At 59.1% G+C, this 26,502-nt stretch overlaps 8 protein-coding genes across 8 annotated transcripts; 3 read left to right on the top strand and 5 right to left on the bottom strand.

Moving 5' to 3' along the window:
• Nucleotides 1–325: 325 nt before the first annotated feature.
• Nucleotides 326–4,647, bottom strand: PHACADRAFT_261303 (uncharacterized protein). The gene is made up of 4 exons (XM_007398987.1): nt 3,560–4,647; nt 1,246–3,504; nt 875–1,193; nt 326–824 (listed from the first exon to the last, which is right to left on the bottom strand). The coding sequence occupies exons 1-4, from the start codon at nt 4,622–4,624 to the stop codon at nt 463–465; spliced, it is 4,005 nt and encodes a 1,334-aa protein (XP_007399049.1). The 5' UTR covers nt 4,625–4,647; the 3' UTR covers nt 326–462.
• Nucleotides 4,648–8,557: 3,910 nt separating this feature from the next.
• Nucleotides 8,558–10,052, top strand: PHACADRAFT_149581 (uncharacterized protein; the record flags this gene model as incomplete). Its single annotated transcript, XM_007398986.1, has 4 exons — nt 8,558–9,024; nt 9,074–9,343; nt 9,424–9,639; nt 9,718–10,052. The coding sequence occupies exons 1-4, from the start codon at nt 8,643–8,645 to the stop codon at nt 10,050–10,052; spliced, it is 1,203 nt and encodes a 400-aa protein (XP_007399048.1). The 5' UTR covers nt 8,558–8,642.
• Nucleotides 10,053–10,431: 379 nt separating this feature from the next.
• On the bottom strand, nt 10,432–11,006 carry PHACADRAFT_164637 (uncharacterized protein; the record flags this gene model as incomplete). Its single annotated transcript, XM_007398985.1, has 4 exons — nt 10,432–10,727; nt 10,789–10,813; nt 10,869–10,939; nt 10,991–11,006. 4 exons carry the CDS (start codon nt 11,004–11,006, stop codon nt 10,432–10,434), a joined length of 408 nt encoding a protein of 135 aa, XP_007399047.1.
• Nucleotides 11,007–11,400: 394 nt separating this feature from the next.
• Nucleotides 11,401–12,603, top strand: PHACADRAFT_261301 (uncharacterized protein). The gene is made up of 5 exons (XM_007398984.1): nt 11,401–11,513; nt 11,567–11,629; nt 11,892–11,948; nt 12,020–12,059; nt 12,112–12,603. Exons 1-5 carry the CDS (start codon nt 11,440–11,442, stop codon nt 12,454–12,456), a joined length of 579 nt encoding a protein of 192 aa, XP_007399046.1. The 5' UTR covers nt 11,401–11,439; the 3' UTR covers nt 12,457–12,603.
• Nucleotides 12,604–12,852: 249 nt separating this feature from the next.
• Nucleotides 12,853–14,773, top strand: PHACADRAFT_261299 (uncharacterized protein). Its single transcript, XM_007398983.1, has 6 exons — nt 12,853–12,948; nt 13,018–13,060; nt 13,129–13,404; nt 13,458–13,521; nt 13,572–14,481; nt 14,564–14,773. The coding sequence occupies exons 1-6, from the start codon at nt 12,904–12,906 to the stop codon at nt 14,708–14,710; spliced, it is 1,485 nt and encodes a 494-aa protein (XP_007399045.1). The 5' UTR covers nt 12,853–12,903; the 3' UTR covers nt 14,711–14,773.
• A 41-nt stretch (nt 14,774–14,814) lies between these two features.
• Nucleotides 14,815–16,662, bottom strand: PHACADRAFT_261297 (uncharacterized protein). The gene is made up of 6 exons (XM_007398982.1): nt 16,505–16,662; nt 16,435–16,450; nt 16,255–16,382; nt 15,824–16,199; nt 15,298–15,768; nt 14,815–15,233 (listed from the first exon to the last, which is right to left on the bottom strand). Exons 1-6 carry the CDS (start codon nt 16,646–16,648, stop codon nt 14,938–14,940), a joined length of 1,431 nt encoding a protein of 476 aa, XP_007399044.1. The 5' UTR covers nt 16,649–16,662; the 3' UTR covers nt 14,815–14,937.
• Nucleotides 16,663–17,164: 502 nt separating this feature from the next.
• PHACADRAFT_261296 (uncharacterized protein) lies at nt 17,165–22,586 on the bottom strand. Its single transcript, XM_007398981.1, has 6 exons — nt 22,457–22,586; nt 21,814–22,305; nt 21,060–21,730; nt 20,879–21,004; nt 20,657–20,822; nt 17,165–20,605 (listed from the first exon to the last, which is right to left on the bottom strand). Exons 1-6 carry the CDS (start codon nt 22,550–22,552, stop codon nt 19,352–19,354), a joined length of 2,805 nt encoding a protein of 934 aa, XP_007399043.1. The 5' UTR covers nt 22,553–22,586; the 3' UTR covers nt 17,165–19,351.
• Nucleotides 22,587–25,274: 2,688 nt separating this feature from the next.
• PHACADRAFT_211921 (uncharacterized protein) lies at nt 25,275–26,339 on the bottom strand (the record flags this gene model as incomplete). Its single annotated transcript, XM_007398980.1, has 4 exons — nt 25,275–25,758; nt 25,817–25,945; nt 25,998–26,261; nt 26,319–26,339. The coding sequence occupies 4 exons, from the start codon at nt 26,337–26,339 to the stop codon at nt 25,627–25,629; spliced, it is 546 nt and encodes a 181-aa protein (XP_007399042.1). The 3' UTR covers nt 25,275–25,626.
• Between the last annotated feature and the right edge of the window lie 163 nt (nt 26,340–26,502).

The following is a 26,502-nucleotide window of genomic DNA, read 5'->3' as shown; positions in this document are numbered from 1 at the left end:
AAAAAATATTCACACGGCGCGGAAATACGTCTACATGCTGGTGGCGTCCACACACATTCACAGCCTGAGTCAGGGCTCTCATGAAAGTGTCCAAGGCCAGGAGATATATAAGTAGCGCAATATTTGACCAATGAATTGATAGAAGAAGAAAGGCAGCTTACATCTTGTGATGCACTGAAATTTTGGAACAAGCAGCCGTTGCACACGCGTTCTACTCCAACCAACTGATCAAGCATCTTCGGCACAATAAGCACAACACACTCAAGTAACCATATACAAATACTTCACAACTACACATCTATTATTATTTAAATCTCATTCTTTGGTCATCTGTACGGAGGCGTTATAACAACTCGTGAAAACTATACACATTATTTCCCAGAAACCCCGATTTAACAAGAAGCATCAAGAACGAACACAGATGAGGAAGAAGTAGCAAAGAGCCCAGGCCGTAATATCACATCATGCCTCCCAGCTGTCGAAGATTGCGAGCGCGCGCGTCAGCATATCGACATTGAGCCCGCGCAGCCTAAGACACTTCTGGAACAGCTTCTTTTCCACAGGGTGTTGAACCTTGGACGCGAGGTGTTGGCCGGCCACCAGGGATTTGACGGCGCCCGCGACGAGTCGTTGCTTGTGCACGTTGATTAGAGGCTCCAGCTGCACAGTCGGCGGGAGCGGGGCTAGGTTAGAGAAGACTTCGGGGTGCGCCGGCGGCTCGAACGTATTCGTCTCCGGGTCGATCCTGACAGGTTCATGTGGCGCCGTCGGGTCAATGAGGTCAGGTAAGCTGCTGTATCTGTACAATTCAGACAGATAAACACCTGGAGAGGAGTCAGCACAAGGAGCGCCAACAAGTCGGGATTAGACACACCGAAGAAGGGTATACAAGCAGGCGGTGTCGGGGGATTGCCTTCAGAGGCAGCGCGACTTCGAGTCGCTGACTGCGTCTCCGCATTGGGGGTGGCAGAGTCCGGAGACCCTGGCTTAGCCTCTGCCAAGCTGTCGATAGTAGTTCGGATGTGTTTGAAGTCGCCGTCGCTGGTGGTCCACTGCTGCAAGTCGCGGAGCATGCGGCTCTCCCATATACCCGGCTTGTCGTTGCTTTGACGCAGCGCCCTTTTGACCCAGTGACTATCCAGGCCAGCGAGGATCGCTACTAAGGCATTGAAGTTCCTAAGGCTGTATGCTTTCTAGTGACACGGTCAGTGATATGGGCACCACAGACAGAGTGGCACCGCTCACCCAAGCAATGCGAACAAACTTGCTGAACACCATCAACCGCTCGCTGGGATGCGTGATGACAATCTCCGCAATCACAAAGTTCGCCATCAGGTTGAATCGGCCGCGTATCGCAGTGAGGCCCGACGTCCTGGCCGCACTCGGGTCTCCAGACTTTGTCTTCCGGTCCTTCATGAACTGGCCCCAGTCCAGGATGTTATACTCCTCAGACGGCACCATCCAGTCACTCTGGGACACCAGCTCCTGGAACTTAACGCCCAGGAACAGCTCGCGGTCGATCATCGTGAAGTGGTGCATCAGCGTGTCCGACTTATACCCGAGCACGAACGACCGGTGCCGCGTCAGGTTCTTCTCTTTCACGAATGAGTTTGCGCTCGGGATCGTGGTGGGCAGGTTCGCAGGGGGCGGCAGGGGCCTCTCGGCCGACGGAGAGCCCGCAGAGGTTGTCGGTCGCGAAGGCACGCGGCTCCGCAGAATCTCAAACGGCACGACGTCCTCAGGAGCGGGCTTGCCGTTGCTCGACGGCACCGAGTGCCCAAGACCGGGAGGAACGACCGGTGCTTCCGGCTCTTCTGGCGTGGGGAACGCCACCGCAAACGGCGATTCGTGGTGCGCCGAGCTGACAGAGTTGCGCGAGCTGCTGATGCGGGGTGCAGAGGAGCGAGAGACGCTGCCCCGGCTGACGACCGCGCGCTTGCCGTTGCCATTCATGCTGCTTTGGACCTCCCCGTAGTCCTCTTCGTCGGACGAGTACCGCCGGCGATCAGACCCAAGCTGCCCGTTGGCGAGCCTCTCGCGGATGCTCTGCACCCAGCCATCGACCTTCGTCTGCTTGTGGCGCTGCTGGTCTTGGTTGATCTGACCCTCCAGGCGTCGCAATGCGGCCTCCACGTCTCCGGACTCTTCGTCGTCGCTGAGCGAGTCCACAAGGGCGTTCATCTGCCATTGCTGGATCGGCCCCGCGAACTCGGCGCTGCCGGACACATGTGCAGAAGAGACGACCGACGAGCCTCCAGAGAGCACCGAGTCGTGCGTACGGATACCCATCGATGACGCGCTCTCAACGGACTGGCGCACGAACTCAAAGTCCCGCCGATTGGGAAGTCTCCGCGGGTTGTGTCTTCGCAGGCCCACACCGGTCGGGAGAGGCTCCCTCGGGTCTTCCTCTGACGAAAAGTCAGAAAGCGTGTCAAGCTCGTCGATCGAAACGATGTCCATCCGGTCCGTATGGAACCGGGACCGCCATCTCTGGTTGCCAGAGAACTCCACCGAGGTGTCGTCTGACATGACCGAGGAGCGTATGGAGGACTGAAGAGAGGAGTGCAGCAATGAGGCTGGAGGGGACTGCGCGCGAGCGGATGGAGTAGTAGGATCTGCCTCTATTTCAGGCGCGGGTGCCACTTCTTCGCTCGGCTCTGGAGCCTGATCGGGCACAGGAACGGGCACGGGCTCATCCTCGATGGTACCGCCTTCGTCTGACGCCTCGCGAACCGGTTCAAGAGACTCGACCAGGGTGTCTTGCTGGCTGATGGAGGACAGGTGGTGGTTCGTCGCGATCTCGTACGACGGCAGGGAGTCGACCGTCCTGGATATTCGGAACATGTGGTTTGCTTTCCGCGCCGTCACCTGCGTCTCGATCATCTTCAGGTATTGCTCGACGCCGCCTTTGACCATCAGCAGGTCACCTGTCTCGCTGGCCTCAAGGTCAAACGCCGTAGCATTCACACAAGCGGTGCCTAAATTGAGAGGTGGTCGCATCGGGGCCCTCGCGTTGGTGGTCCTGTAATTCAGAACACGCTTCCATCGGCCCAGCCGACCGATAGCGTTGACGACTACGCGGGAAAGCGAGCTATGTCCGGCAGGCAGGGAGAGTTGAGAGGAAACGACGGTGGGCGGTGAGCTTGAGAGTGTCTGCTTGCCACCGTACTGCAGGAACGCGAGGTGGAGCGGCTGTCGGAGCATGGCCAGGTCAACGGCAGACGAGGGATTAGCGAGTGGGGCTGCTGAGGGGCTAATGCCAAAGTCAACTCGGGACGAGTCCACGCCATCGAGGCTCAGATCAAGGTCGGTATCGTCTTCATCCCTGTTCACCGCTTTTCGCAAGGCCTCTGCAAAATTACCGCCGGACAGATCTCCCAAGCTCTGCGGAGTAGGAGGCACGGGAGGCTTCGATTTGGCCTTTGCTTTGCCTGCAGAGTCCTTCGACTCTGTGTACGCGTTCTTGCAATCTCGAACGACTTTGCGTAATTTGACGACAATGCTCTAGACAGCACAGCAATCAGTCGGTATCCCTGTGGTGAAGAATTGGCGCACTGACCATAGCGTCTTTGTGTCGTGCCAAAACGCGATCTTTACGAAGGCTGTTGAGCCAGTCGGCAAACAGGGCGCGAAGCTCTGGGTTGGGGACGAAATCGACGCTGAAGAAGGTGAGAAGCCAGTACCGGATGGCGATGAACGTCCTGACGCGGACGATGCGCCTGACCATCTCGTCCCGCGTGGACGTGGGCTGCGCCAGCGCCCAGTGGAAACGGCAGATGAGGAGGTTCCCGAGGTCGTAGGCACTGATGTACGTTCGGTACGTCAAGAAGAAGAGAAGGAGCTCGTCGTAGTTGAGCTCGCTTGTCAACTGGGCGATCCAACGTTCGATCGTCGCGGCGACCAGCACCCTCTTGGACGGATCTTCAGACGGCACACGGACATGCGGGGTGTCTGGCGAGCCCTTCGTGCTCTTTCGTCGTGATCCGACCGAGTTCGACGGCGACATGTCAGTCGTACTCCAGGAGGGACTGATACCATCGAACGTGTCCGTCTGGACTTCTCCCCAGATGACGAATCGCGGATCATCCCTGGGTGCCGCGGACTCCTCCGCCTTCAAGGACAGACGAATGGTCGTCTGGTATGGATCCATGGCGATGCTATCGATGGAAGCCGGGATGCCCCTGTAGTTTTGCAGCACGTCGAACAGATCGGTGGCGTACAGCGACTGCACGGTGAGCTCGGCCAGCGCCTCGAACTTGGGCTCCTCGGCCACGAGGCCGTCCAGCTGCGACGTCGACTCGTCCTCGGGTATCGTCGCGCTGTCGTCTGACAACCGTGCGCGCTCCTTGCTGATGCGAATGGACTTTGGCGACGAGTCTGCCGCCCGCGCGGTCAGCCCGGACTCGAAGGACTGCATCTCACGGAGAACGGGCGGCGACGTGAGGTGCGATGGCGAGTGGCAGGCCGGTGTGTCGAAGGCGACGCCCCGGCCGAACGGATGCCGTACGGCGTCCAGCGATAGCTGATAGTCCACGGCCCTCTCGGACGGCGTATAAAAGCCATGCGACGAATGAAGCTGAGAACTAGAACTGAGGGGTGAGCTGGGCACGCTGCTCCAGGACATGACCCCGGCGAAAACATCCTGGGTCTGTACGGGAGCCACAGAGGTGATGGACGGAATCGGAGGACGGAAGGCATCCACGCTTGACACGCTGTGAGCATGGGGCCGGCCCGTGGGTATGACAGGTGGCGGAGGCATGGATGCCGACGGCTCCGCAGTGGGCGATGCCAAGTTGGGTATGGACCGAGTCTTTCTGAGCCTACGCACAGGAGGCGAGTGGCTGCCGTCCTGGTTGCTGGAGGATGATGACCTTGGCGGGGGATGAACTTGGCCGTTCTTGAACATGGAGGGAGGGAGGAAAGAGTTGATGCTCATTCTCGAGCGCCGCTTAGGGTGCGGAGGATGTGCTGATGAACCTTGCGCTAGAGACGACGAAGCAGTGGACTCGACGCTGGTCGACTTGGTTCTGCTGCTGTGGCCGTCGACGTCGTCTACACTGGATGCCGCCGGTGCAGACATACCACGGTGACTGAGAGGGTCAGCTTTCAAGCAAAAACGAGATGCTTAGCGCACTCACCCGACACGGTACATCTGCTTTCCGTAAATGTTCACGAACGCGGTGATCGCGTATGGAGACCGCACGTCCTTGCCCACACCCAAGTATTGGTCGTATCTACGCTTGATTTCACGCGCCGCAGCTCCAGAGGATGTTTCCACGAAGCTAAAGTCCGCTGCAGGGAGCGTTAGCAGGCGAAAGCGCGGATACACGAAGAGGACTCACGGGCTATCGAGATGTCTGCCGAGGCAATGTCTGGAGGCAGGTCGCTCAGATCGACTACAGCCTCTTCTCCGCGCCCGTCTGGGTGCACGTAGGTTGATTGCGCTCGCGATGCGGACGGGGTGGGCAGTGGAAGGACGATGGGTGCATTCGGAAGGTTGGGGTGGGATTCGGTAGGACGGGCGCCGGGTACATCGTACAAATGCAGCACCGTATCAAGTTCAGTCGCAAGCGAAGCAGAGAAGGCGCGGATATCGTCGTTCGTATCTTCACCAGCGGGTTGAGCCGAGTGGTGGTCTGCTGCGAGACTCGCGCGGTGTGATGGGGCTATCGGGGTCGCCACCCGCGATGAGTCGTCGTCACCCTCTGCTGCGCCTTTGTACGTGGTCGTCGCCATCGTGTCAAGTTCGTAACGTTACAAGCAGCTGAAATATCGTGTCGCGCCGGCTTAGCAGACGGTCTGAAACATCACGCGGGTCGGGACCGATCTTCTGTAAGACACCGCGGGTGTGATCCAGTGCCGACAAGACGGTTGTCGTCCAAAGGTCGTGAGCGGGATGTGAGGACGGGTATTGACGAAAAAAAACAGTGGAAATGGACAGCTTTCAAGAGACAAGGTCGTCCCTCCCTTAACTACACCGACGCTTATGTAAGCCGACTTATAACCGCAAAAGGCAGCTCCTATAATATCACGCCTGTTTCACACAAGTTACCAATCATGCACCCGTTAACCGACGTCTTGTAGACTCTTCGAAGAGGCGTTCTTGATGTTCCCTTGTCTTTGAGTGGCAGGCGAAGGCGCCGCAGGAGGACTAGTGAACCGTATTCCAGCGATTTTCGCGGGAAAAAGACCGACCACTTCCCACTAGTAATACCACAGGCGGCGGGAGTTGAGTCTTTCGTACCAGACCCGTCCAGGCTCAGCCGGAGCAAGATATGTTCTCGGCGGCCTCCAGTGTTGCACTACTGCATCCGGCACGCACCGCTGTCTTGGGCGCATCAAAGACGCGTGTTGCGTTCCTTGCCTGATTAGGAGATGCCGACAGTGTGCCAATTCCTCGACCCAACAACGAACGTTGCGCGGACTGTTGTGTCGTCACAACCTGCCCCCAATGCGTGGCGCTTGAGACTCTGATGACATGCCGCCAACTGGATCCTCCCCTTCCTCCCAAGGGATTGTGACTGTATTCTAATGAACATGCCGTCACGGTTGGCAGTGCTAAAGTACATAGCTGTCCTCCGGCGAAAGTCAGGGCAGTGCAGTGCGGAGTAATGCTCTGCATGACGATCAATCAGCACTACGGTGAGAAAGATGCTGCGAAAACGAAGAGATGCGGTATAAATGACTAACTGTGCGAGTCACGGTACAGCGCTCCCGGGCCACTACCCAGCCGTGGCTGTAACCACTCATTTAATTCCTAGTACCAGTACCAGGCTAGGTGTCTTGTAGCCGTGGCTCTGACGTCAGTCGTTTGCGGTGCAAGGTATAGATGCGTTGTGTCAGCTTGAGTGTGGGGCTGACCACGGGCGAGTTTGCTGCATACCCTGTCAGTGAAAACCTTTCTCCATAGGCTGCAGGAATGGTAGGATATATTTGTGGCCTTTCCCGCGGTCCAAACCGAAAAGCCCCGCATGCAACATGCCGTAAGTCGGACTTAGCGAGGTACGTATCGCACGGGGCTGCTCATAGGGTATTTACCGTGGCGGTGAGTCAGCGTTGGTCATAGGGGGCATGCGCTGCGCCGAACGGACAGCCATCCTAGGACAAGTCAAAGAACTGAGGCATCCGCAAAGCAACGGAGCCGCGGTCATTGTTATGCTCTGTTTGGCTCCAGATCCAGATCGTACGTTATTGATGGCGGTGTACCGGCCGAAAAAGGCATGCCATGACATTCCCCTCCGTCGTTCGTCTCCAAGGTCTATCCTGGAGATACTGCCCTCCTTCAACCTGTTTCCCCGGCTCACGTATCGATATGTGTATTATTTTCTCAAGAGCTGGCTCGGACACGGCTGGGGGAGAAATTACCTCTCCCGCTACCTCCTGGTAGTCCGCGGAAATGCGACCCTGGGGACTCGCCGTTGCCGTCTCTACGTCGGCATTTGCAAGGCCCTTCCTTCTATCTGAGCGACACGTAAAGGCCTTTACCCCTGGCTGCGACTGGATAGCTGCCCTCGCAATAAGGTTCGCTTAGATTGGCCTTCCCCCATAGCTCCCGGACCTTCTGGGGACTTCCGCTGGCGCCGGTTCATCCCGCGTGCCAATGCATCTGTCATGTTTCGGACTATAGCTGCACCTCTTCTACCGTTTCACTAACCTGGAAGGGCAGCTTCTACAGATCAGCGCACTGGCTGGGGACGCGGAAAGGGCCTGGCCCTTGCGTCTCACGCCGAAACCTCGTGGCCGTTGTGCACATTCGACCGGTTTCTCGTGGAATGAAAGTATACAATGTACAGCTCTCATCCCCTGAAATAGCATGTATTACCTTGCATGAGCCGTCTCATGCGGCTTCTCGATTTCGAGGGTGTTATGAACGCGAAACTCATGTCGACGGCTCGCTGTACATTCCCGCCGATTTTCTCCGTTCAGTGCACGGGTCCGCGCTCCGACAAGTCATCTGGTTGTATAAGCAACCAGCGACTGGTAAAATCTCTCAAGGACTAGCCGCTGCAGGCTCGTCCCCACTGATCCGAGGAGCGACGTGATATTTTGGCATTGTTGTCGCGGCGAGGAGTCATGCTGTTCGCGACAAGAGGGCAGCTACATGAATTGGGCGCCGTCTAGAAAGATCACTACTCTCTGCTGAGCCTTGTTGCACCTGGCACACTGCCCTGAAGCCACTGACAGGATCATTAATGAGACTGTTACTGCAGCGAGGCGCTGAGCGGGTACCCCGGGTGAGTGCCTGGAGGGCCAGCCAGAATGGCGGGGACCTCTTTTCTACTGGATGATAGGTTCTGCGAGAAGCTAGACTGTGGAGGGTGCGCTGAGGCAGAACTCTCGGCGGGGCAACCTAGTAGCTCGCTGCTGCAAGCACCCGCAGATCGGTCATCAGATCTTCGGAACATTCCGCCTCTTGCGCATCGTCCTTGCCCAGCGACGCCTTTTCCAGGCGTTCGCACGGCGCAGCAGCAACGCCTGGCAATCCTGGGGGCCAACAGACATGTACACCCGCTGCAGTGAGAAACAAAATGCGTTTCGAGTCCTGACGAGGATGGCCCGCGCACCGTCGGTTTTTCTGCAGCAAACGCCAGCCGAAACGGGCCCGCACCTCGCAGCGTTGTTTACGTGTTCCGTTTCCCCGGATGGTGGCAAACATTTTGTGGCCCTCGGCCTGTGCCGCGCCCTTGCCCTCCCGCCGTTTATTTAGTCACGTTTGGTCCAGGAAGGTTGGCACCCCTCCCTTGCCCTTTCCCCTTCTCCACCTCCCTCCCTCCCTCCCGCCTCGCCACCGATTTTTCTCCCACCTCCCTCCCTCCCTCCCCTCCTCCTCCATGACTACTGAGAAATTCGCCGGTGCTGTGCCTGCTGCCGTGGATTTACGGCAGGGCGCCATGGACCTCGCCCGTCGGCTGTCGTCGTTGCGGGACTTCCTCTCCGCAGCAAACGAACTGACAGCCTGCAGCGACCTCCCCTCGCACGATGTCCGGCGTCACTGTCGCAAGGTAAGGGAAAACCGGGCAGCGTGTGTTCCGCCTCTGCAGCCGCTAACGGGTCTCCCTTCACGGTGTCTCAGATCGTCACGCTTATCGAGGTAGGTCCGCCGGCGGGCCCAGCGTGCCTGGGCCGCCCAGTGCCGCGAAGCCAGAGATTCGCCCCGCTGACGACGAGCCTTTGCCCCCGCGCGCCCAGATCGCACGGACGACGCTGACGCGCAGCGGCGCGAAGCTCCACCACGCGCGCTCGTGCATGCCCGCCCTCCAGCGGCACAAGGCGGCCTACCTGGACATGCTGCACATGCTCGAGCAGCAGCGGCACCTGATGCAGGACGACCGCGCCTTCCAGGGTCAGCCCCACGTCCATCTGTAGATTGTCCCCCCGTGCCTGTCGCGAAGCTGATGCCCTTTGTTGCTGTCCTTTGTACAGAACGCGTCGATCGTCTGCTTCTGCCGCTCTCCGCCAATCCGCGGCTCGCTGCCGCCGAGGATACAGCGGGGCGCGCGCCACCACCACCACCACCACCACCACCACCACCGTCGTCGTCTGTGCTCCGCTGCCTCGGCAGCGCGCAACCCTTGTCCGCTTCGATGCCGCCACCGCCACCCACCTACGCGAACACCGGTTCTGGCCGCAAAATGTTGCGTGAGCGTCTCCGCTTTTGTGTGTGTGTGTGTGCGTGCGTGCGTGCGTGCGTTGACCGCTCAGCCCCATTGTGCGCAGCGCCCGACGTCCTGCTGGGCCGCCCGCCACGACCATGGACGCCGCCGGCCAATGCCTGGAAGCAGCAGGCCCACCCTGCGCGCCCGCTGCAGCAGCAGCAGCAGCAGCAGCAGCAGCAGCAGCAGCAGCAGCAGCAGCAGCGCGGCCGCCACGAGTGGCGGGGCCCCGGGGGAGACGAGCCCGACGAGCGTTCGGACGAGGACGATGACGAGGACGATGACGACGAGGACGACGAGAGCGCGCGGGCGGTGCTCGTCCAGCAGCCCCGCCGCCGCTTCGGGATATTCTGCACTGGCAAGCCCGGCCACCGGCGTCCGGGGGGCTTGAGGCGGTGATGACGGCCACGGCGCCCCTTGCTGGCCTTTGTGGTGCGTGGCTCTTGCGCTGGGTTCTGCCTCGTTGGCGCAGATTCGGCACTGACGAGAAGGGCAACAGCTCGTTCGCACCGAACCGCGTAGAACTGGCCCGTCTCGCTTGGCTCGCTGTGCTTTGCAGCGTTTCCCCCGGGGTTGGCATGCCACTGCACGGGTGCCTCAGCAGACCGTCCCAGCGGGTGACGTGCGAGGCGCTTCTCTCATAGACCGCCGCCAACTCACCACGGGAGGCGCACCGAGTCGAAAAGGCTGAATCTGTCAAAGCGTCTCATCTGTACAACATAGGTTCCTTGCGTGTGTATATATGACTAGAATACAACGGTGCCCTGCCGCAACCACATCAGTCCGTGAACAGCGGGCCCTCCTGCGGGTTGACCAGCTCGGAGTCGTGTCCCCCAGGCTGTCCTCGACCCTCGAGAGCCCGGAGCTCCGCGGCCCACGCGCGGAACTTGCGCAGGATCTGCTGCTCGTTCTCCGCGACGCCCGCCCTGCCGGCTTCGCCCTCGAGCGCGGTGATGACCTCGTTCAGGGCGCCGCCGAGTTTGTTGAGCGCGCCTTGGAAGGCGAAGGGGTTGCCCAGCACGGACGAGGGCTCGTCCTCGCCGCCTGTGCCGGGCACCGACCCTGCGGGGGCCGCTGGAGGGGCAAAGACGTGAGCTGGGCTGTGTGCGTCACCGGGAGGTTGCGTTTCGTTTACCGTTGGGACCCGACTTTGGGTACACCTTGGGACGAGGGTTAGTCGAGGGTGCTATCGGTGAGGGTCGGAAGGTTTCTTACGGCTCCTGGGTTCTCGCGTGAGGGGGAAGGGGGAATGGCGTCCGGGGGCTGGTTGGGGAATTTCGCGTCGGCTGATGAGGACGGTATGTGAGCGGGCGACCTCGAAAGGTTCATGTGCATACCATAGCCCACAGACATCTTGCAAAGTGTTGTGAGGTCTTCAGCTGGTGTAAAGGAGGGCTGGTGCGGGAGCCACAGGCGGAATACTCGGTGACGTCATGCTGGTCGCGGGGTCTGATGCGATGCAGCGTGTGCTTCTTGAGTGAGCCCCCAGGAGAGGCTGGTCTGCCGGGAGTACTTGGGTGACTTTTCTCAGCTTTAGCTTTGATTTCTCCGGAAGTGCATCGGGTGCGTGGTGTTAAGAAATAGCGAATAGGGCTGGAGGCAGACGGCTGGCAGAGAGAGTGAACGACGTTACCATTTTGGGGCCGACGAGAAGCACGCGTCTAGTCCGGCCAAACAGAACCAAATCAACCGTACCCCGTAAACGACACTCACCTTTTTGACGTTGGCCTCCGACGACCTCGACGACCTCGACAACCTCGACAGCGTCGGCGAGAACCGCGCCAGCATGCCTCGCATCCTTTTCGTCTCTGGCTTCCACCCCACCACCCGCGCTCGCGACCTCGCATACGAGTTTGAACGGTGAGCCACCCGGTCCTGTGTCACTCCTTTCTCTCCTCTCAACCCTCTCGCAGGTACGGCCCCCTCGTCCGCTGCGACGTCCCTGCTCCACGCAACCCGCACGCCAACTCGAACCCGTAAGTCACCACCTTCTACGTTTTACATCCGCCTCTCTTCGCAGTCGAAGCGTACCGAAAAGACATGTGGTCCGTCCACGCGATGGAAACGCCGCGAGCGAACACGTCGTCTCGGTCCCACGTTGCGTCCCCTCCGAACCTCATGGCGTCGCGCGATTTGCCCCAAGAATCCGTTTCGTTCCAATGTGCCCCTGCACTCCCTCTCGAGTTCCGCGCCCGAGTTCAAACCGATCGCTCAACGTCCTTCGAATCCGTCTCGCAGTTACGCCTTCGTTGAGTTCCGCAGCACCCGCGATGCCGAGGACGCCTACTACGAGATGTACGTGCCCAGCTCCCTCAAACAACGTCGTTCTGTCCTCAACCGGACCCTTTTTTTTTTTTTTTTGGCAGGCATGGTCGCTACTTCGAAGGAGCGAGGCTGAGCATCCAAGTATGTAAATCTGCGTACACGGTTGGCGACGTGTGTTCTGATAGCCATCTAGTGGGCGAAGCATCCCCCCTCCACCGTTTGGCGCTATGACAGGAGGTCTCCGCCGCGCCGTGACCGTGACCGTTCTCGCAGCCCCCGTCGCAACGGTAGGGACCGAGGCGACCGCGACAGAGACCGCGAACGTGACCGCGAACGTCCCAGGGAACGCGACCGTGATCGTGATGAGCGCGACAAGGACCGCGACAGGGATGACAAGGGGAGGAGGAGCCGCAGCCCTGAGAGACGCAGGAGCCCTACTCCTGAGCGTCGCAGGGACGACCGCGCGCGTACCCCGCCTCCTCTTGAGGATGGGAAGAAGGACGACGACAGGGCGCAGACGCCTCCTTATGACCATTAAACAGTCGGTCACCTTCGTTTCCGTTCCCGGACTTTTGTTTTCCTCCTCTCCCGAAAATTCGTAGCCGCATCTGTTACATAAAGAGCCCGTTATGATTCCGCCATGTACAGGGTCGTCTTGTCGACTATCAATAAAGCATTTTATTCGAATGTTGCGCGTGTGACGACAGCTGAACTCTCCGGGTCGAAGACGAAGAACTGCGCCGATCTATCTATCGCGCTTGACTGGCGCTCTCTGCCTCCCACGACTCCAAGCTTCGCTTCAGCCCCGACCACTACACTAACACTTTCGACAAAGTCACCTTCAATCTTGCCCCTTACTTCTGTGCAGCGTGTCCACCACGCGCAGTATTGCTCGACGCTCGTGCCCGGCGATACGCGTCCTCTCACCTCCTTGTGCCCACTTGCTCTGCCTCATACCGCACTAGTCTAGTCTGCGGACAAAGTCATGGAGCCCGTGCCAGAACGCGTGCCTACCATCGACGACCTCCGGGTGAGCACACACGGCTGCGCGCGGAGCACCTCTGCCGAAAGCGAAACTTGACGGGTGTCTCTGCCATAGGTAAAACTGTGCTGGATATGCCGGGATGAGGAATACCATGACCGTGCGTCTCCTCCGTCGCAGCAGCCGACCCACCACGACCTTCGTTGCTCACTCACAGCCCTTGTGCAGAGCCGTCGGAGCCCCGGGTGCAATGGGTCCACCCGTGCAGGTGCACCCTGATCGCGCACGAGAGCTGCCTCCTGAACTGGATACGCTCCGCACAGCAAGACGCCTCGCGCTCGCCGAACGCCCTCAAGTGCCCCCAGTGCGGCGCGCGATACGAGATCCGGAGCGAGAACCCGTTCCCCCTGCGGCTGCTCAACCACATCAACACCAGCATCTCGCTCGCGGGGAGGGCGGTGACGGTGTTTGGCTTCGCGACCGTCGTCGTGTCGTGTGGCTTTGGTGCGTGTCTTGGGCCTAGTTTCTTGGATCGTTCTGCTTATGCGGCTCGCCAGGAATGTACGTCATGCTCACCTCCTATGGTGCTTATGCGGTGCAGGAGTTTCTGGGGAAGGAGATGTGCGTCTTTCAGTCCTCTTATTGAAGCGTCGTTGAAAGTAGGATTCAAGGTTCGACCTGCTGCTCACAGATGATCCAACCAACTGGCCGTGGCACGCCTTCATCAACCTGCCGCTCATCCCCATCTCCCTCGTCGCCACACGCACAAAGTACTTCGACACAGCCCCCGTGTTCCCGCTCTATCTCGCCTGGACGACCTCGCCCGTCGCACAGATCATGACCGACAAGGTCCGGCTCGCCGACCTCGCCAGCTACCCCCAGCAGGCCCTCCTCCGCTGGCCGCCCTCGCCGATCATGGTGTCGTTCTGCCTGCCGATCGTCGCCCGGCTCTACCGCCGGCTGATGCGTCGCGTGCGCGGCTGGGTGCTCGGCCCCCAGCCGGCGCAGGACCTGCCGCTCCGCCGCATCGAGCTCGCGCTGAACGAGGGCGGGCCCGCGCTCCACGTGCGCATCGCGGCCGACCTGAACGCCCCAGACGGCGCACACCGGCAGGGCGCCGCCGCACCCGCACCCGTACCCGCACCCGCGCCTGCGCCTGCGGACGACCAGCAGCAGCAGCAGCAGCAGCAGCAGCAACCGCCGGCGAACAACCTAGACGACCCGGTCGCGGCCGCAGAGCAGACGGTGCGCGTGACGGGGACGTCGCTCGGGCGGTTCATCGGCGGGGCGCTGATGATCCCGAAGCTGTCGAACTGGATGGGCGCGGTGCTGCTCGGGCTCTCGCGGCACTCGGTGCTCCTGCGCCGGCTCCTCGGCGTGCGCCCGCCGCTGCGCCTCGGCGCGCACTCGCCGCGCGTGCGGTACGGCAACGCCGGCTGGCCGCCGGAGGGCGGCCTGCTTCACCAGCTCGGGACGAACCTCCGCGTCGTGCTCAACGTCATCTGCGGAGGCACCAAGGTCTGGGCTGAAGCGGATCCTGTGTGGTGGCGCAACACCGTCGGGCTCGGGATCTTTGTCTTTGTGAGTCGGCCGGCTGCTTTGCTTTGGCTTGTGCTCTCGGCTGCGCTGACGCGCTCTATCTCTCTCTCTCTCTCTCTCCTAGGCGAAAGACTGCCTGGGTCTGTTGCATGTCTACCTGACCAAGCGCGAGATCGAGTCGCGACGGATCAAGAACAAGTCTTTCGCAGGTATCGACCCCAGGGAACTAGACCTCATCGACCGACCTGCTCCTAACGGCACTGCTATATAACATAATCTCACCGCATGCTCTGTTCAGCTCTCCACTCATTGCTTGTCGTATTGCTGTCACCACTCAAACTGTACGCCTTCTTGAATGATCATACGTCGTTGATCGAGAGTGTGAGTGCGAGACTGCGCATCGATACAGGCCTCTATTGCTACACGAATATCGAAAATATGGCACAGCGAGCGCGCGATGCATGTGTGAGCACAATGAAGTGAGAAACTGCCCAATGCTCAGTCAAGCTCGAGCACAGTGCCGCGTTGCACAGAGCCCCATCCGACCAGACGCCAATGCTTCTCGATGCGCCGCGAGAGCGCGACCTTCTCGCCGATCTCCGTGCACGCCGGCGTCGTCAGCTGGATCTTGGCGAGGTCGGCCCTGACGCTGAGCACACGGCCACCGGTCGACGTCGAGCCGATGTTGATGAGCAGCAGCTCGCCCTTCGTGAGCTTGGCGACCCTCGTCTGTTTCTTGTCGTCGGACTTGACACCGAGCAACCGGCGGAGCAAGAACATGGAGATCTCGAGCTCTGTCAGACATGTGGTCAGCATCCTGTGGCGGCAGAGCAACGCCGTCGACGTCATCAAACGCACCGGTGTAGACCTGAGGCAATTTGCCGACTGCGCCGAGCACCTGGCCGACGAGACGGTCTGCACGGCAGAGCGTGGGGTCGATCCTGGTGCCGACACCGATGAGGCCGCCGGGCACGGCGAACTGCAGCTGGTTGTTCTCAGCGAGCAGCGTCACGATGCGCGAGAAGATGGGCTTGCACTGGTTCCGGCCCTGGGCGTCCTTGGTGACGATACCGGGACGAATCTCGACCTCTTGCCCTAACCGCAGGACACCCGTCAGGATGGAGCCGCCAGCGACACCCCCCTTCAGCTCCTCGACTTCGGCACCAGGCTTGTTGACGTCGAAGGAACGGATGACGATGAGCCTCGGGTCGGCTATGAAGTCTCGTACAGGGATGGGGATACGCTTCACGATGTACTCGTTGACTGCGTCGATGTTGTACCTCAGCTGAGCCGAGATGGGGACGATTGGTGCCTTCTCTGCAACAGTGCCTGGGGGTCCCGCACATGTAAGAGGTAGAAAGACGATGCAAAATCTCTGACTCACCCTTGACGAATGCGAGAATGCTCTTGTGGTGCTCCAGGGCTTGCTGCTCCTTGATCAGGTCCACCTTGTTTTGAAGGATGATGATATTCTCGAGCTTCATGATCTCGACAGCCGCCAAGTGCTCAGATGTTTGGGGTTGAGGACACGTTTCATTACCGGCGATGAGAAGCAATGCAGCATCCATAACTGCGGCACCGTTAAGCATAGTAGCCATCAAAATATCGTGTCCCGGGCAATCGACGAAAGAAACGTGGCGAATGAGCTTCATGCGGTGACCACAGCCTGGCCGCTCGCAAGGGGGATTGTCTTCCTTGTCAGATCGATATGACCTGTAGCAGCCAGGTCTTGGGCAAGCGGCGTTCTCGCACTTGTAGATCTATCAAGAGGCTTAGTCTTCGTAGATGTGAGTCAGCGAAAGCTCTTTTACGCACTTTGGCGTTGGCATAACCAAGCTTGATAGTAATGTTCCGCACCAACTCATTCTTAAACCGCACAGTCATGACCCCTGATATCGCCTTCACCACCGTCGACTTTCCGTGGGCGACATGTCCGATCGTGCCTACAAGAGGTTCTCGTCATATCCCTCGCGTGTGCTTTACAGAATGTCTCACCCAAGTTGATAGTGGCCTATCCGATGTCATCAGTAAATATTGCCGGGCCTGCAGAAGCAAGCTTACGCACCTGTTTTGAGATGACCTCTGGTGAAAGTGGTGTTAACTTCGTGACGTCTATGTCGACCTTAGGGATGTTGTCGAGGACGTCTTCCTCCTCGGACTCCGAGTCGGACTCATCGTGGTCTTTTTGGCGTGTTTCGTCGCCGGACATGGCGTGCAGTTCAGAGAGAGGTGACGGTAGGGAATAATCTTCGAGCTCCCTATGCGGCATCACGTCCTCGCCTCGGTCACGATGGGTAACGCGTTATGCGTTACATGACTCGATTTTCCTCATGTCACACGCCTCACCACCTTCGCGCAGCGAGCACGACCTCTCTTTGGTGCGAGCGGTGTCCGGAAGTGCGTGACCTGTTCATAATCCCTAGATATTTCTGACCTCTGCTAGGCCAAATGTATGTGGTTCAGGACGCCTGCTCTATCCTCGATAGTGACGCGTACGACTGCCTTTGCTGGGAACACCTTCCGCCGATACCCGCTGTCCACTCAGACTTTAACCGTCACGTCGCAGGCTAGACGAGTAGCTGAGCTTGCTAGAGAACTACGAACCAAGTCCAAAGGCGATGATACACTTGCTGCAATCGCATCTGCCAACCGTGGTTCTGACTCCGTGACCGCGTTTGCTCGCAACCTCGCGAAATCGGAGGCAGACTCCTTATCCCTCCAGACCATTGACGCTAGCAGTTTTCAAGATATATTATCATTCATACCGCCCCAGGATGACCGGCGGCCGCCTTGGCTCGCGCTGTACGTTTTGTACCACAAAGCCCGTTCATCCCAAGATGCTGTCTCCTCCCTGGACCTGATCCGTCGCGCTTTGCCACACGTTCACTCCTCGACTACCGACTCTATCATCGTATTAACTGTCGCGGAGCTGGCTCACAAGAGACTTACAGCCATTATACGTGAATTCGTACAGAGATTCTGTGAGGCGCGTCATAGGCCTTCGAAGCTACACTTCAACCTTCTTCTCCGTGCCCTGTCTCTACACCCCAGGTCCAAGGAGACCAGTGCATTGGTTAGCCAAGTTCTCGAGAGGATGACGCAGCATGGCACCAAGGTTCGCAAACAGACCTACAACGCACTGCTCTCCCCTGGTTTTGTTACTATGGAGGTCGCGGTCGCGGTTGAGAGGAAGATGGTGCAAGACGGCGTCGGTCCCACAAGATACCAGCTGCAATGTCTATGTGACCTCATGATCACGCACAGATATCGCAAGAAGGCGGCACGATATCTTAGGGAGCTTCGGTCGAAGTGGAAAGAAGAGGATGCGCCAAGGACAGTGGGTGTCAAGCTTCTGCAAGCCCGCTACATCAAAGCTTTTCGACGTGCTTCCCTGGCTCTACGATATTTAACCCGCCTTGTTTCGTCGCAAAATCGCCAAGCTCATGGAAGCCGTATAGGGAGGAGGCTGGCTGTGGATATTCATCAATGGGTGTCCACGCTCTATGTCGCCTCGCGTGCCCCAGAGACTTCCGCCGCCAACTTGCTGAAGACTTTCCGACAAAGCGCATCCGCGTACCCTCTAAACCGTGCAGCTTATTCGACGGTCATCAAAGGTCTGCTGGCTAAGCATGACTACGGAAACGCTGTTCTGTTATGGGACGAAGCTTCCTCATACGGCTTATCGTTGAATACACAGTCTTTAGGCATGGGACTTTGTGCCCTGACAATGAATGGTCAGCCAAACCGTGCTTTTCAGCTCTTGGAAGCGGTACACGCGGCGCAGGACTCGGGAGGGTCGTTCGCCGGTCGACGTCCCCCAGCGGTCACCCTGCGTGCCCTTCACCAGTTCATGGTCTCTCTTCACCGCATGGGCCGGCCTGATGTCGTGTTTACTTTATTCGACCATATCGAAACCTTGTACCACCTCCGACCCGACGTCTACACCATCAACATCATGCTCCACACCGCGAGATGGGCACGAAAGTTCGAGGATACTATTCGCGGACAACTAGCATCCATCGGGATTGGACGCTTGTCAAACCCTAGTTCGAGCGAGGCCGAGCCATCGGAGGACCTTCGGACGCAGCCTGCATGCCGTATTACGGCTATGCTCGACCCCGAACGGCGCCCATGGGTAACAGGCAGATGGAACTTTGAGCGTGCGGGCCAGGTGGCTCTGAGGCACGCTGTCCAGATGCTCCTAGGAAACTGGCCTGCGCTTGCGAGCATCCCATCTCCCGTCCAAGCTTTGCGCCGCGGAAGCGATGACGCCGCTCTTAACCCCGTCAACGAAGTCATCAACCGCGTCACTGAACGCGCGCTCTACGACGAGTCGCCCCTCCTCTCCCTCCTCCCCGACAAGCCTGGCACGCTCTACCCTGAGGTCGTGCCCACCGACGTCACATTCCGCGCCCTCATCGAGCTGCTCGCCACACAGTCGCTCCAGACCGAGATCCCGCTTGTGCTGGCATGGATGCGTGTGCTCAGGATCCAGCCGTCAAAGGCGACGCTTGCCACTGCGCTGGTGCACTGGGTCGATGTCAGCATGGACTCTCCGTTCATCGAGCGTATGAAGGGGAAGCAGCGCAGGGACCCATACTCGCTGCTGATGCAATGGATGGAGGACTGGGTGGGCGCGCAGCACATGCCGAAGCGAGAGATGTCGAAGGAGATGCGACGGGCGGCGTATTACAGGGACGTCAGATATGTGGACATTATCAACGATCGGAATAGAGCGGCTGCAGCGGGCAGAATATCGAGAATAGATTAGACGTTTTATTATACAGTGCTTTGTTCTAACGGTAGACATCTTGTCTCCCTTTTGCTAATCTTGCCCAAAGTGTAGCGACCCCCAGCCAACGCATGATGTGAAAACTTTCAGCACTCTGCCAAGATTCCAAAGCATTCCAGATTAAGCGGTAGATGAGTTCGCGCTGTACCAGCTCTCCATCCCCGCAAGCCGTGCCCAGTCAAGATCGAGGTTTTCCATGTGTTGCTGCGAATCCGGCTGCACGCCCTGCAGCACGTTGAACGGCATGAGCGTCGATTGCAGAGGCTGCATCATGTCCACGTCCGCCGACGGGCCGAAGGACATCTCAAAGTCCGACGCAAGTCCTGCGGACGCGGACGGGAAGGGACGCAGCGGGCCAGGCGCTGCGGGCGGCGCCGTCGTGAACATGGACGGATTCGACACGGGAGGGTACGTCGAGTTGAGGTACGGGATGAACGACACCGCAGAGGCGGCCTGCGGGGCGCCCCCAAACATCCCGTTGCCGGCAGCGTACTGCTGTTGCTGTGACGGCGGCGACGGCGGCGAACCCATCTGCGCGCCGAGCGCGGCGTAAAAGTCCGCCACCGCCGCGCTGCTGCTGCTGCTGCTGCTATTGTCCGTCGGGGGCGGCTGCTGCTGCTGTTGCTGTTGCTGGAGCGGCACGTGCGGCTGCGGCTGGTCGCGCTGCGCCTGGACGAGGAGGTCTTGGAGGAGGACGAGCTCGCCCTTGTCCTCGTCCCTGCGGTCCCACCCGCCGGCCTTGCGGAGGGCGCGGAGGACGACCATGGCGCGGCGCGCCATCTCGCCCTCGCCGTCGAGGGCGCCCTGGGCCTGCTCGGCGTGGCGCGCGAGCACGGTCATGGCGCGGTCGATGAGCGTCCGGCACTCGCCCGCGCGCGGGTGCGGCGGCGCCTGCGAGAGCGCGCCCGCGAGCGCGACGGCGCCGTCGAAGAGGAAGTACGAGAACGTCTCGGCGTTCAGCCGCCCCGGCGCGCGCCACGGCGCGAGCGCGTCGTGGAAGTCGCACATCGTCCGCGTGAGCTCGAGCGCGAGCTCGATGCACCGCTCGCGCGACGGGTTCAGCAGCAGCCTCGTGCGCGCCGCGCCCGGCGCGCTGCCTGGCGGCGGGAGGATCGGCGGCGCGCGCATGAGGTACGGCCGGTGGATGCCCATGAGGCCGCAGAGGTACCAGCCGGCGAGCGTCGTGGTTTGGTAGCGCCGCGCGCGCCCGGCAGGGGTGGAGAGATCCGAGGACGCGTTCTTTGCAAGGTCTGGCGTGCCGGGTGCGGACGATTTGGGCCATCGCAGCTGTTCGGGAAGACGGCGCTCCCATTCGCAGAAGCGTCGGTCCAAATCCAGGACTGTCGCGTACGGCGGAGCGCGGATGCCCAAGCACTAGACGAGAGCGTCAGCACAGGGGTCTGTAACAGCTGCATTCCGGCTTGCCTTGTCAGTTGCTTCAAAGATGAGATCTGTCAGGGGGATAAACACCCTGTGATACGCTGCGCACGAGTTTGGCGTTCCGTCGGCGTGCAGGTCGCTGGGCACCGCTTTCACATCGTATGAGCCCGGGGGTGTCATCGATGGCCTGCCCAGAACGAAGGACCACATTCTGTGTATTCATGCGTCAGCAGACCGAGCTCCTTGTAGTGCCAAAAAGATCCTAACCGGTCGGAGATGATGAGCAGCCACCATCCGCCAATGCGCAGCTCCCGGTCGTCAGCATGCATTGCTTCCCATTTTCTCCATCCAGGATCGCGGTGCATGCCCAGGGCTTGAGCATGGCGCATGCCACTGAAACATTGGCATCAACATACCGTTCACTCATCAGGAACGGGAAGCGACGTACTTGCCGACGAGCTTCCAAGCCTCGCTAATTCGCCCGCGGTCAACAAGGTACATGGCGTGCAGCGACGAGGAGATGCAGGTAAGCACGCCGCCATGGACGGACCCCTCCGAGGTCGAGTACGCGGGCGTGACGAGCAGGACGTCCTCGACGTGGCGTCGCGCCATGAGCGAGTACATGAAGTACCTCCCGTTGTCCCTCGGCGCGCCGCGCGGGCTCGGGGCGAGCGCGAGGACGGCGAAGACGAAGCAGAGCCAGTGCGGGTTGATCTCCTCCCTGCACGCGGGGCACTCACCCTGGCGGCGGCAGCCGGGCACGCAGCGCATCGCGAGGCGGCCCCACATCGCCTGGCACCCGGCGCGGAACCAGCGTTCGGGTATGCCGAACTGCCAGCTGCGCTCGGGGAAGAAGCCGTCGAGGGTCTCGTCGAAGACGTGCCGCGGCGGCAGCTTCGCGACGAGCCGCCGGATCGGGGACGTGTACGGGCTCGAGGACGACGACATGTCGGGCGACGACGACGACGTGCTGCTGCCTTCGGTGCCGCCGAGGCCTTCCGAGAGGATCTCCCACGTGCGGCGGCCGTGGCTCGAGGCCTCTGCGAGGGCCGCGGGCGAGACGGGGCTTGTTAACATCGTCGCCGGGTGCGGGAAACGCCAGGACTCGGGGTTTCCCAGCTGCAGGGATCGTCATCGCAGTTAGCACTTTGGCACACACGCGCACGCAGGATCGGCCGAGGAGATGGGGATCAGTGACGTGCCTTGTGAATCGCACACAGCACTGTGCCGTTGCCGACGTACTCGGTCCGGGGGGCGAGCGAGAGCTGTGCGAGTGCGACTGCGGCACGCTGGACGTCGTAGTCGATGAGCGCGGGCGGGGCGTCCTCGTCTTCGTTCTCGGTCTCCGAGCAGGGGTCGGCGGCGCCTGGCGACGGCGTGAAGTCGTGGCCGAGGTCGGGGGTGCTCTCGCTCGAGGAGGCCGGCGGCGACAGCGACGACGAGGCGTGTGAGGTGGTGTCGTTGGTGTCTTTCTGCGCACAGCTTTGCTGCTGGAGCAACGCTTGTTCGAGTGCTGCGATGCGTGCAGACAGAGCCTCGATCGTGGAATTGGCGGCGGCGGCATTGGCGGCGGCACTGATGGCCGCGCTCGGCGGCCTCTGCGGGGCCGGTCGAACCACGACGGGCTCCCAGCGGCACAGGTGGGGGATTCCGCGGGTCGTGCACAGCCCGCAGGGGAACTGGCGGTCACATCGCTGGGCAAAAAGGAGTTAGCACCTGGATCGTTGCGCTTGAGCTCGGCACATGGCTGCCTATCGAGAGACGTTCCAACCGACTAGAAATCCGAATCACTGAAGGCTCGGCATATCCGCGTCCCTGGTTCAAGGCCGAGAACGAAAGACTCACCTGTCGACGCTTGGTGCATTCGACACAGCTCAACCGCTGCCGCCTCCTCGTCTGTTTGACCTTGCCGCCCTGCGCAGGGGTTGTCTGAGGAGCCATGTTTGAGTCCGAAGCCGAGCCTTGGGACTCTCCCTCCATGATGTAGGGTTTCTGGCGAGGATATCGTGGAGCCTAGCTGCTATCTCCTGGCTTATATCAAGCGTGTTTCAGACGGCGCTCGCGAAAATCAAGGTTACTGAGGATCCCCGGTGAGAGACCGCAGTAAGCAGGCGCCAAGTCCCTAGCGCCGGATGTTTTGACGAGCTATTCGGAGGATTATCCTCCGGCGAACCAGGCCTCCAGAGTTCACAATGGGCCTTCGCCAGCAGGCGCGAGTCAAAGCAGCATGTTGCCCCTTAGGGTAAATCTCCGCAGGAATAAAATCGGCGCTCAAGGCCTTGTGGCGTTTGTTGCCCGTCTGGTCGCACTCCCACGTTGACCGTGGCCGTGTCGTCGTCGTCTGGCCCGATATCTCTGGGGCAGCATACCCGCTGTTCCAACCAGCTCACGTCCCCGCAGAGCTTAACGCCGCTGCCGCTGCCTGCGGGTAAACATGGCCGCCTCCTTGTCACGAGCGTATTGGTGATCGGACCACAGTGCCGTAACTTCTATTGGCATACACGGCCGCCGGCGGGATCTAAGCACCCTTCTCGCCTTCTCATTGACTGGTAGCTTATCTCGCCTCCCATGCATCGCTCAGATGATCCTGAATATTCCTTTTTACCGACATACTTGCCCAAGTAGGGCAGCTGCAGTGATGGCGGGAACGACCGGGAGTCAATGTCGTATGCGAGCCTGCTTCTGAGTCGGCGGATGTCGGGCTGCCTGTGAATGCCGTGAGTTTTGAGGCCTACTGCAGCTGTACTCTCAGGCTGATGGCCCTTGCAGGCGGAGCGGTCACCTTGGGAATTCCCGGAATCAGTAGCTTTGTCAAAAGAATTCCCACGCCTTGCGAGGCACGAATGGGATTTCCGACATAGGCGAAGGGTAGGCAAAAGGGTGAAGCGAGATTAATCTTTACCAACGAATATCAGAGGAAATTGCCTGGTGGCAGGTGCCACACAAGGCATTTCTCTAACGTTATTTTCTCTTGGAGCCTTGAGACGCCTTCCAGGCGCTTATCCCGATTTCCGACAAGGGCCTTCTTAGCCGTATGTGACTCGCATATGTTGTTGAAAGATACAGATTCAGCGCTCCGTGAAGACGACCCTGGCTTTATCGTGTCCAGTCTATGAATATATCCCTACAACGAAAAGATCACCATGACCCTCGAAATCGCACAAAAGAAATACGTAGTCGGTGGCTCTGAGCTCGTGACAAGCCATCGTTACCCGTCTGTTCGTGCATGCGCAGGCGGGCAGGTGCCATTTAGGAGTTCCAACAGATAACAGGCTGCCTGCCGCTTCTAGAGACGTGACGCAGCTCCGCGAGATAGAGGTTATCGAACGGGGCTCCTTGGAGCTTCCAGCCAGGCTCAGTTCCGACGTTGCGCTGCATATCCTGTGGCGTGGCACCGGCAGTCAGCGCGGAAAATGGCGGAGGCTAAGCTGAGACGTACGTCCTGACGAGTCGCGCCACCTCGTGCGCGGTGCGCTCGAGAGGCGTCATTCCCGTGTTTGACAGCGTGGGTACTGTCCTCGCTCCGGGGAGCCCGGGGAGGCAGGGAGAAGCTAGTGCGTCCCGGAGGCGTACAGAAGGAATATTGCTGTGTATGAAGCGAATGCTCGGCAGAGGTGGATATGACCTCTTGTCCAGGCAGGGACGCGTAGACTGCTTGGGGGGCAATGATGCCTGGAAGGCTCGTCTTGTAATCATCGCTGTACTCGAGGAATGAGTGATGAGTGACTCAGATCTGTCAAGGGTGCTTTGTATTAGCTTTGTAGATAATGCGAAAACAGTAGCTGTCCCTACCCTGCAGGCCATAGGTGAAATACTGTGAGGATTTCTAAGGATAGCTCTGTTATGACAAAGGTCTCTTGTGTAAGTCTGAAGCTTGTCTAGCTGTTTAATCTGTAAACAGAGTTAGAGTATGATAAAGGACGCGAATGTACAAGGAGCTAAAAGCTATAGAAACATTGTACATGTGCTGAGGTATATAGGTATGTTGCGCGAAGAGTCAGGTATCCAAATACCTAGTAACCACTAGTGATTGTGCCGTAGTTCTGTTGGCACTCGCGGCCGCCGGCGGGACCCAAAACATTCTCTCCGTTTTCTCATTGACTGGTAGCTTATCTTGCCTCTCACGCATTGCTCAGATGATCCCGAACACTCCTTTCTGGCACCGACGTACTCACCTATGTAGGTAGCTGCTGTGATAACGGGAGTGCCCGAGACTCAATGCTGCATGCAAACTTCTCGCATAGAATTCCAAGTCAACGGATGTTGGTCTGCTAGCGAGTGCCGTGAGCTTTGAGTCCCACTACATGAGGTGCCTTTTCCGTACTCTGATGGCTCTTGCAAGCGGAGCGGTCGCCCTGGGATCATTGAATAGATAGTTCTTTTTCGAAAGAATTCCCCACTTGAAGAAGCTTCAAGTCTCGCAAGGCATGGATGGGATTTCCGACATGGGCGAAGGGTAGGCAAAAGGGTGAAGCGAGATCGAAGGCTACTAAAGATTGGTGCAAGGCATATCGGGGGGAAATATCTGATGACAAGCGCCTTATGAGGCTTTTTTCACAAGCATTATTTTTTCTTGGGGCCTTGAACGCCTTCAAGGCGCTTGGCCCGATTTCCGATAAAGACCTTTTCCGAAGCTGTATGCGACTCGCTTATGTTGTCAAATGCAGACTCAGCGCTCCGTGCAGAAGACTACCACCACGATCTCCGACTTCAGCTTTACCATGTCACCCGCTGCTATAGCTCACCGGCATGGGCGGAATATGCAACGACGCCCTATCGTAAGCTGATCTTGGAGCTGTTCACCCTCGTCTAATAATGTTAATAACGTAGCTACGTCCATAATCCGGCAATCTAGGGTGTGTCTAGTCTACAATAATATGGCTACAATGAATGGGTCACCACGACCGCGACGATACTCGAAATCGTACAAAAAAAACACGCTGTTGGGGGACTCCGAGCTCGTGAAAAGCCTTAATTACCTGCCTGCCGTGTATGCACAGGCGCACAGGTGTCACTTAGGGGTTCCAGCAGATAACTGGCTGCCAGCTGCCTCTAGAGACGTGACGCAGCTCCACGAGATAGAGGTTGTCGAACGGAATCCCCTGGAGCTGCCAGCTAGGCTCAGTTCCGACGTTGTGCTGCATATCCTGCGGCACGGAAACAGCGGTCAGCACAGAAAACGGCGGAGGGAAAGCTGGGACATACGTCGTAGAACATCTTGACGAGCCGCGCCACCTTGTGCGCAATGCGCTCGAACGTCAGGGGGTTCGCTTGGTACGTGTGGTCGAAGAGGTCTATGCCGTTCTCCTGGCGCCAGTTTGGGTATCCAGGCCACTGAGAAGCAATAAGTGGATGTATATTATCTTTGAAGGAGAATGCGACCGACATGGATACGAAGAGTAACCCTCATTCCTGTGTTGGACAGCGTGGGTGCTGTCCTCGCTCCGCGAAGCCCAGGGAGGTTGGGAGAGGCCAGTGCGTCCCGGAGGCGTATAGCGGGAATGTTGTTGTGTACGAAGCGAATGCTCGGCAGAGGTGGATTGACCATCTGTCCATGCTGGGGCACGTAGGCTGCTTGGGGAACGATGACGCCTGGGAGGTTCGCATGGATATCATCACTGTAATCCATAAACGAGTGATGAGAACTCTGCTAAAGACGCTATGCGTTAGCTTTGAAGATGATGTGAGCAATAGCGACTGCGCCTACCGAGCGAATGTTGGAGGCCATTGGTGAAATACTGTGAAGATGTCTGGGAGTTGTTCTGACGAAAAGACTGACCAGCTACAAGCCATCTTATACCAGACCAGCCACACCACTCAGCGCAAGGCATGTTTCACGATAATCCCTGAATGCAGTAGCGAGCTGTGACACCGTTCTTCCCGCAGAGGCG

This window comes from Phanerochaete carnosa (assembly GCF_000300595.1).
Source record: "Phanerochaete carnosa HHB-10118-sp unplaced genomic scaffold PHACAscaffold_8, whole genome shotgun sequence".
Classification (NCBI taxonomy): domain Eukaryota; kingdom Fungi; phylum Basidiomycota; class Agaricomycetes; order Polyporales; family Phanerochaetaceae; genus Phanerochaete; species Phanerochaete carnosa.
This window is presented reverse-complemented; position numbering and strand designations above follow the sequence as displayed.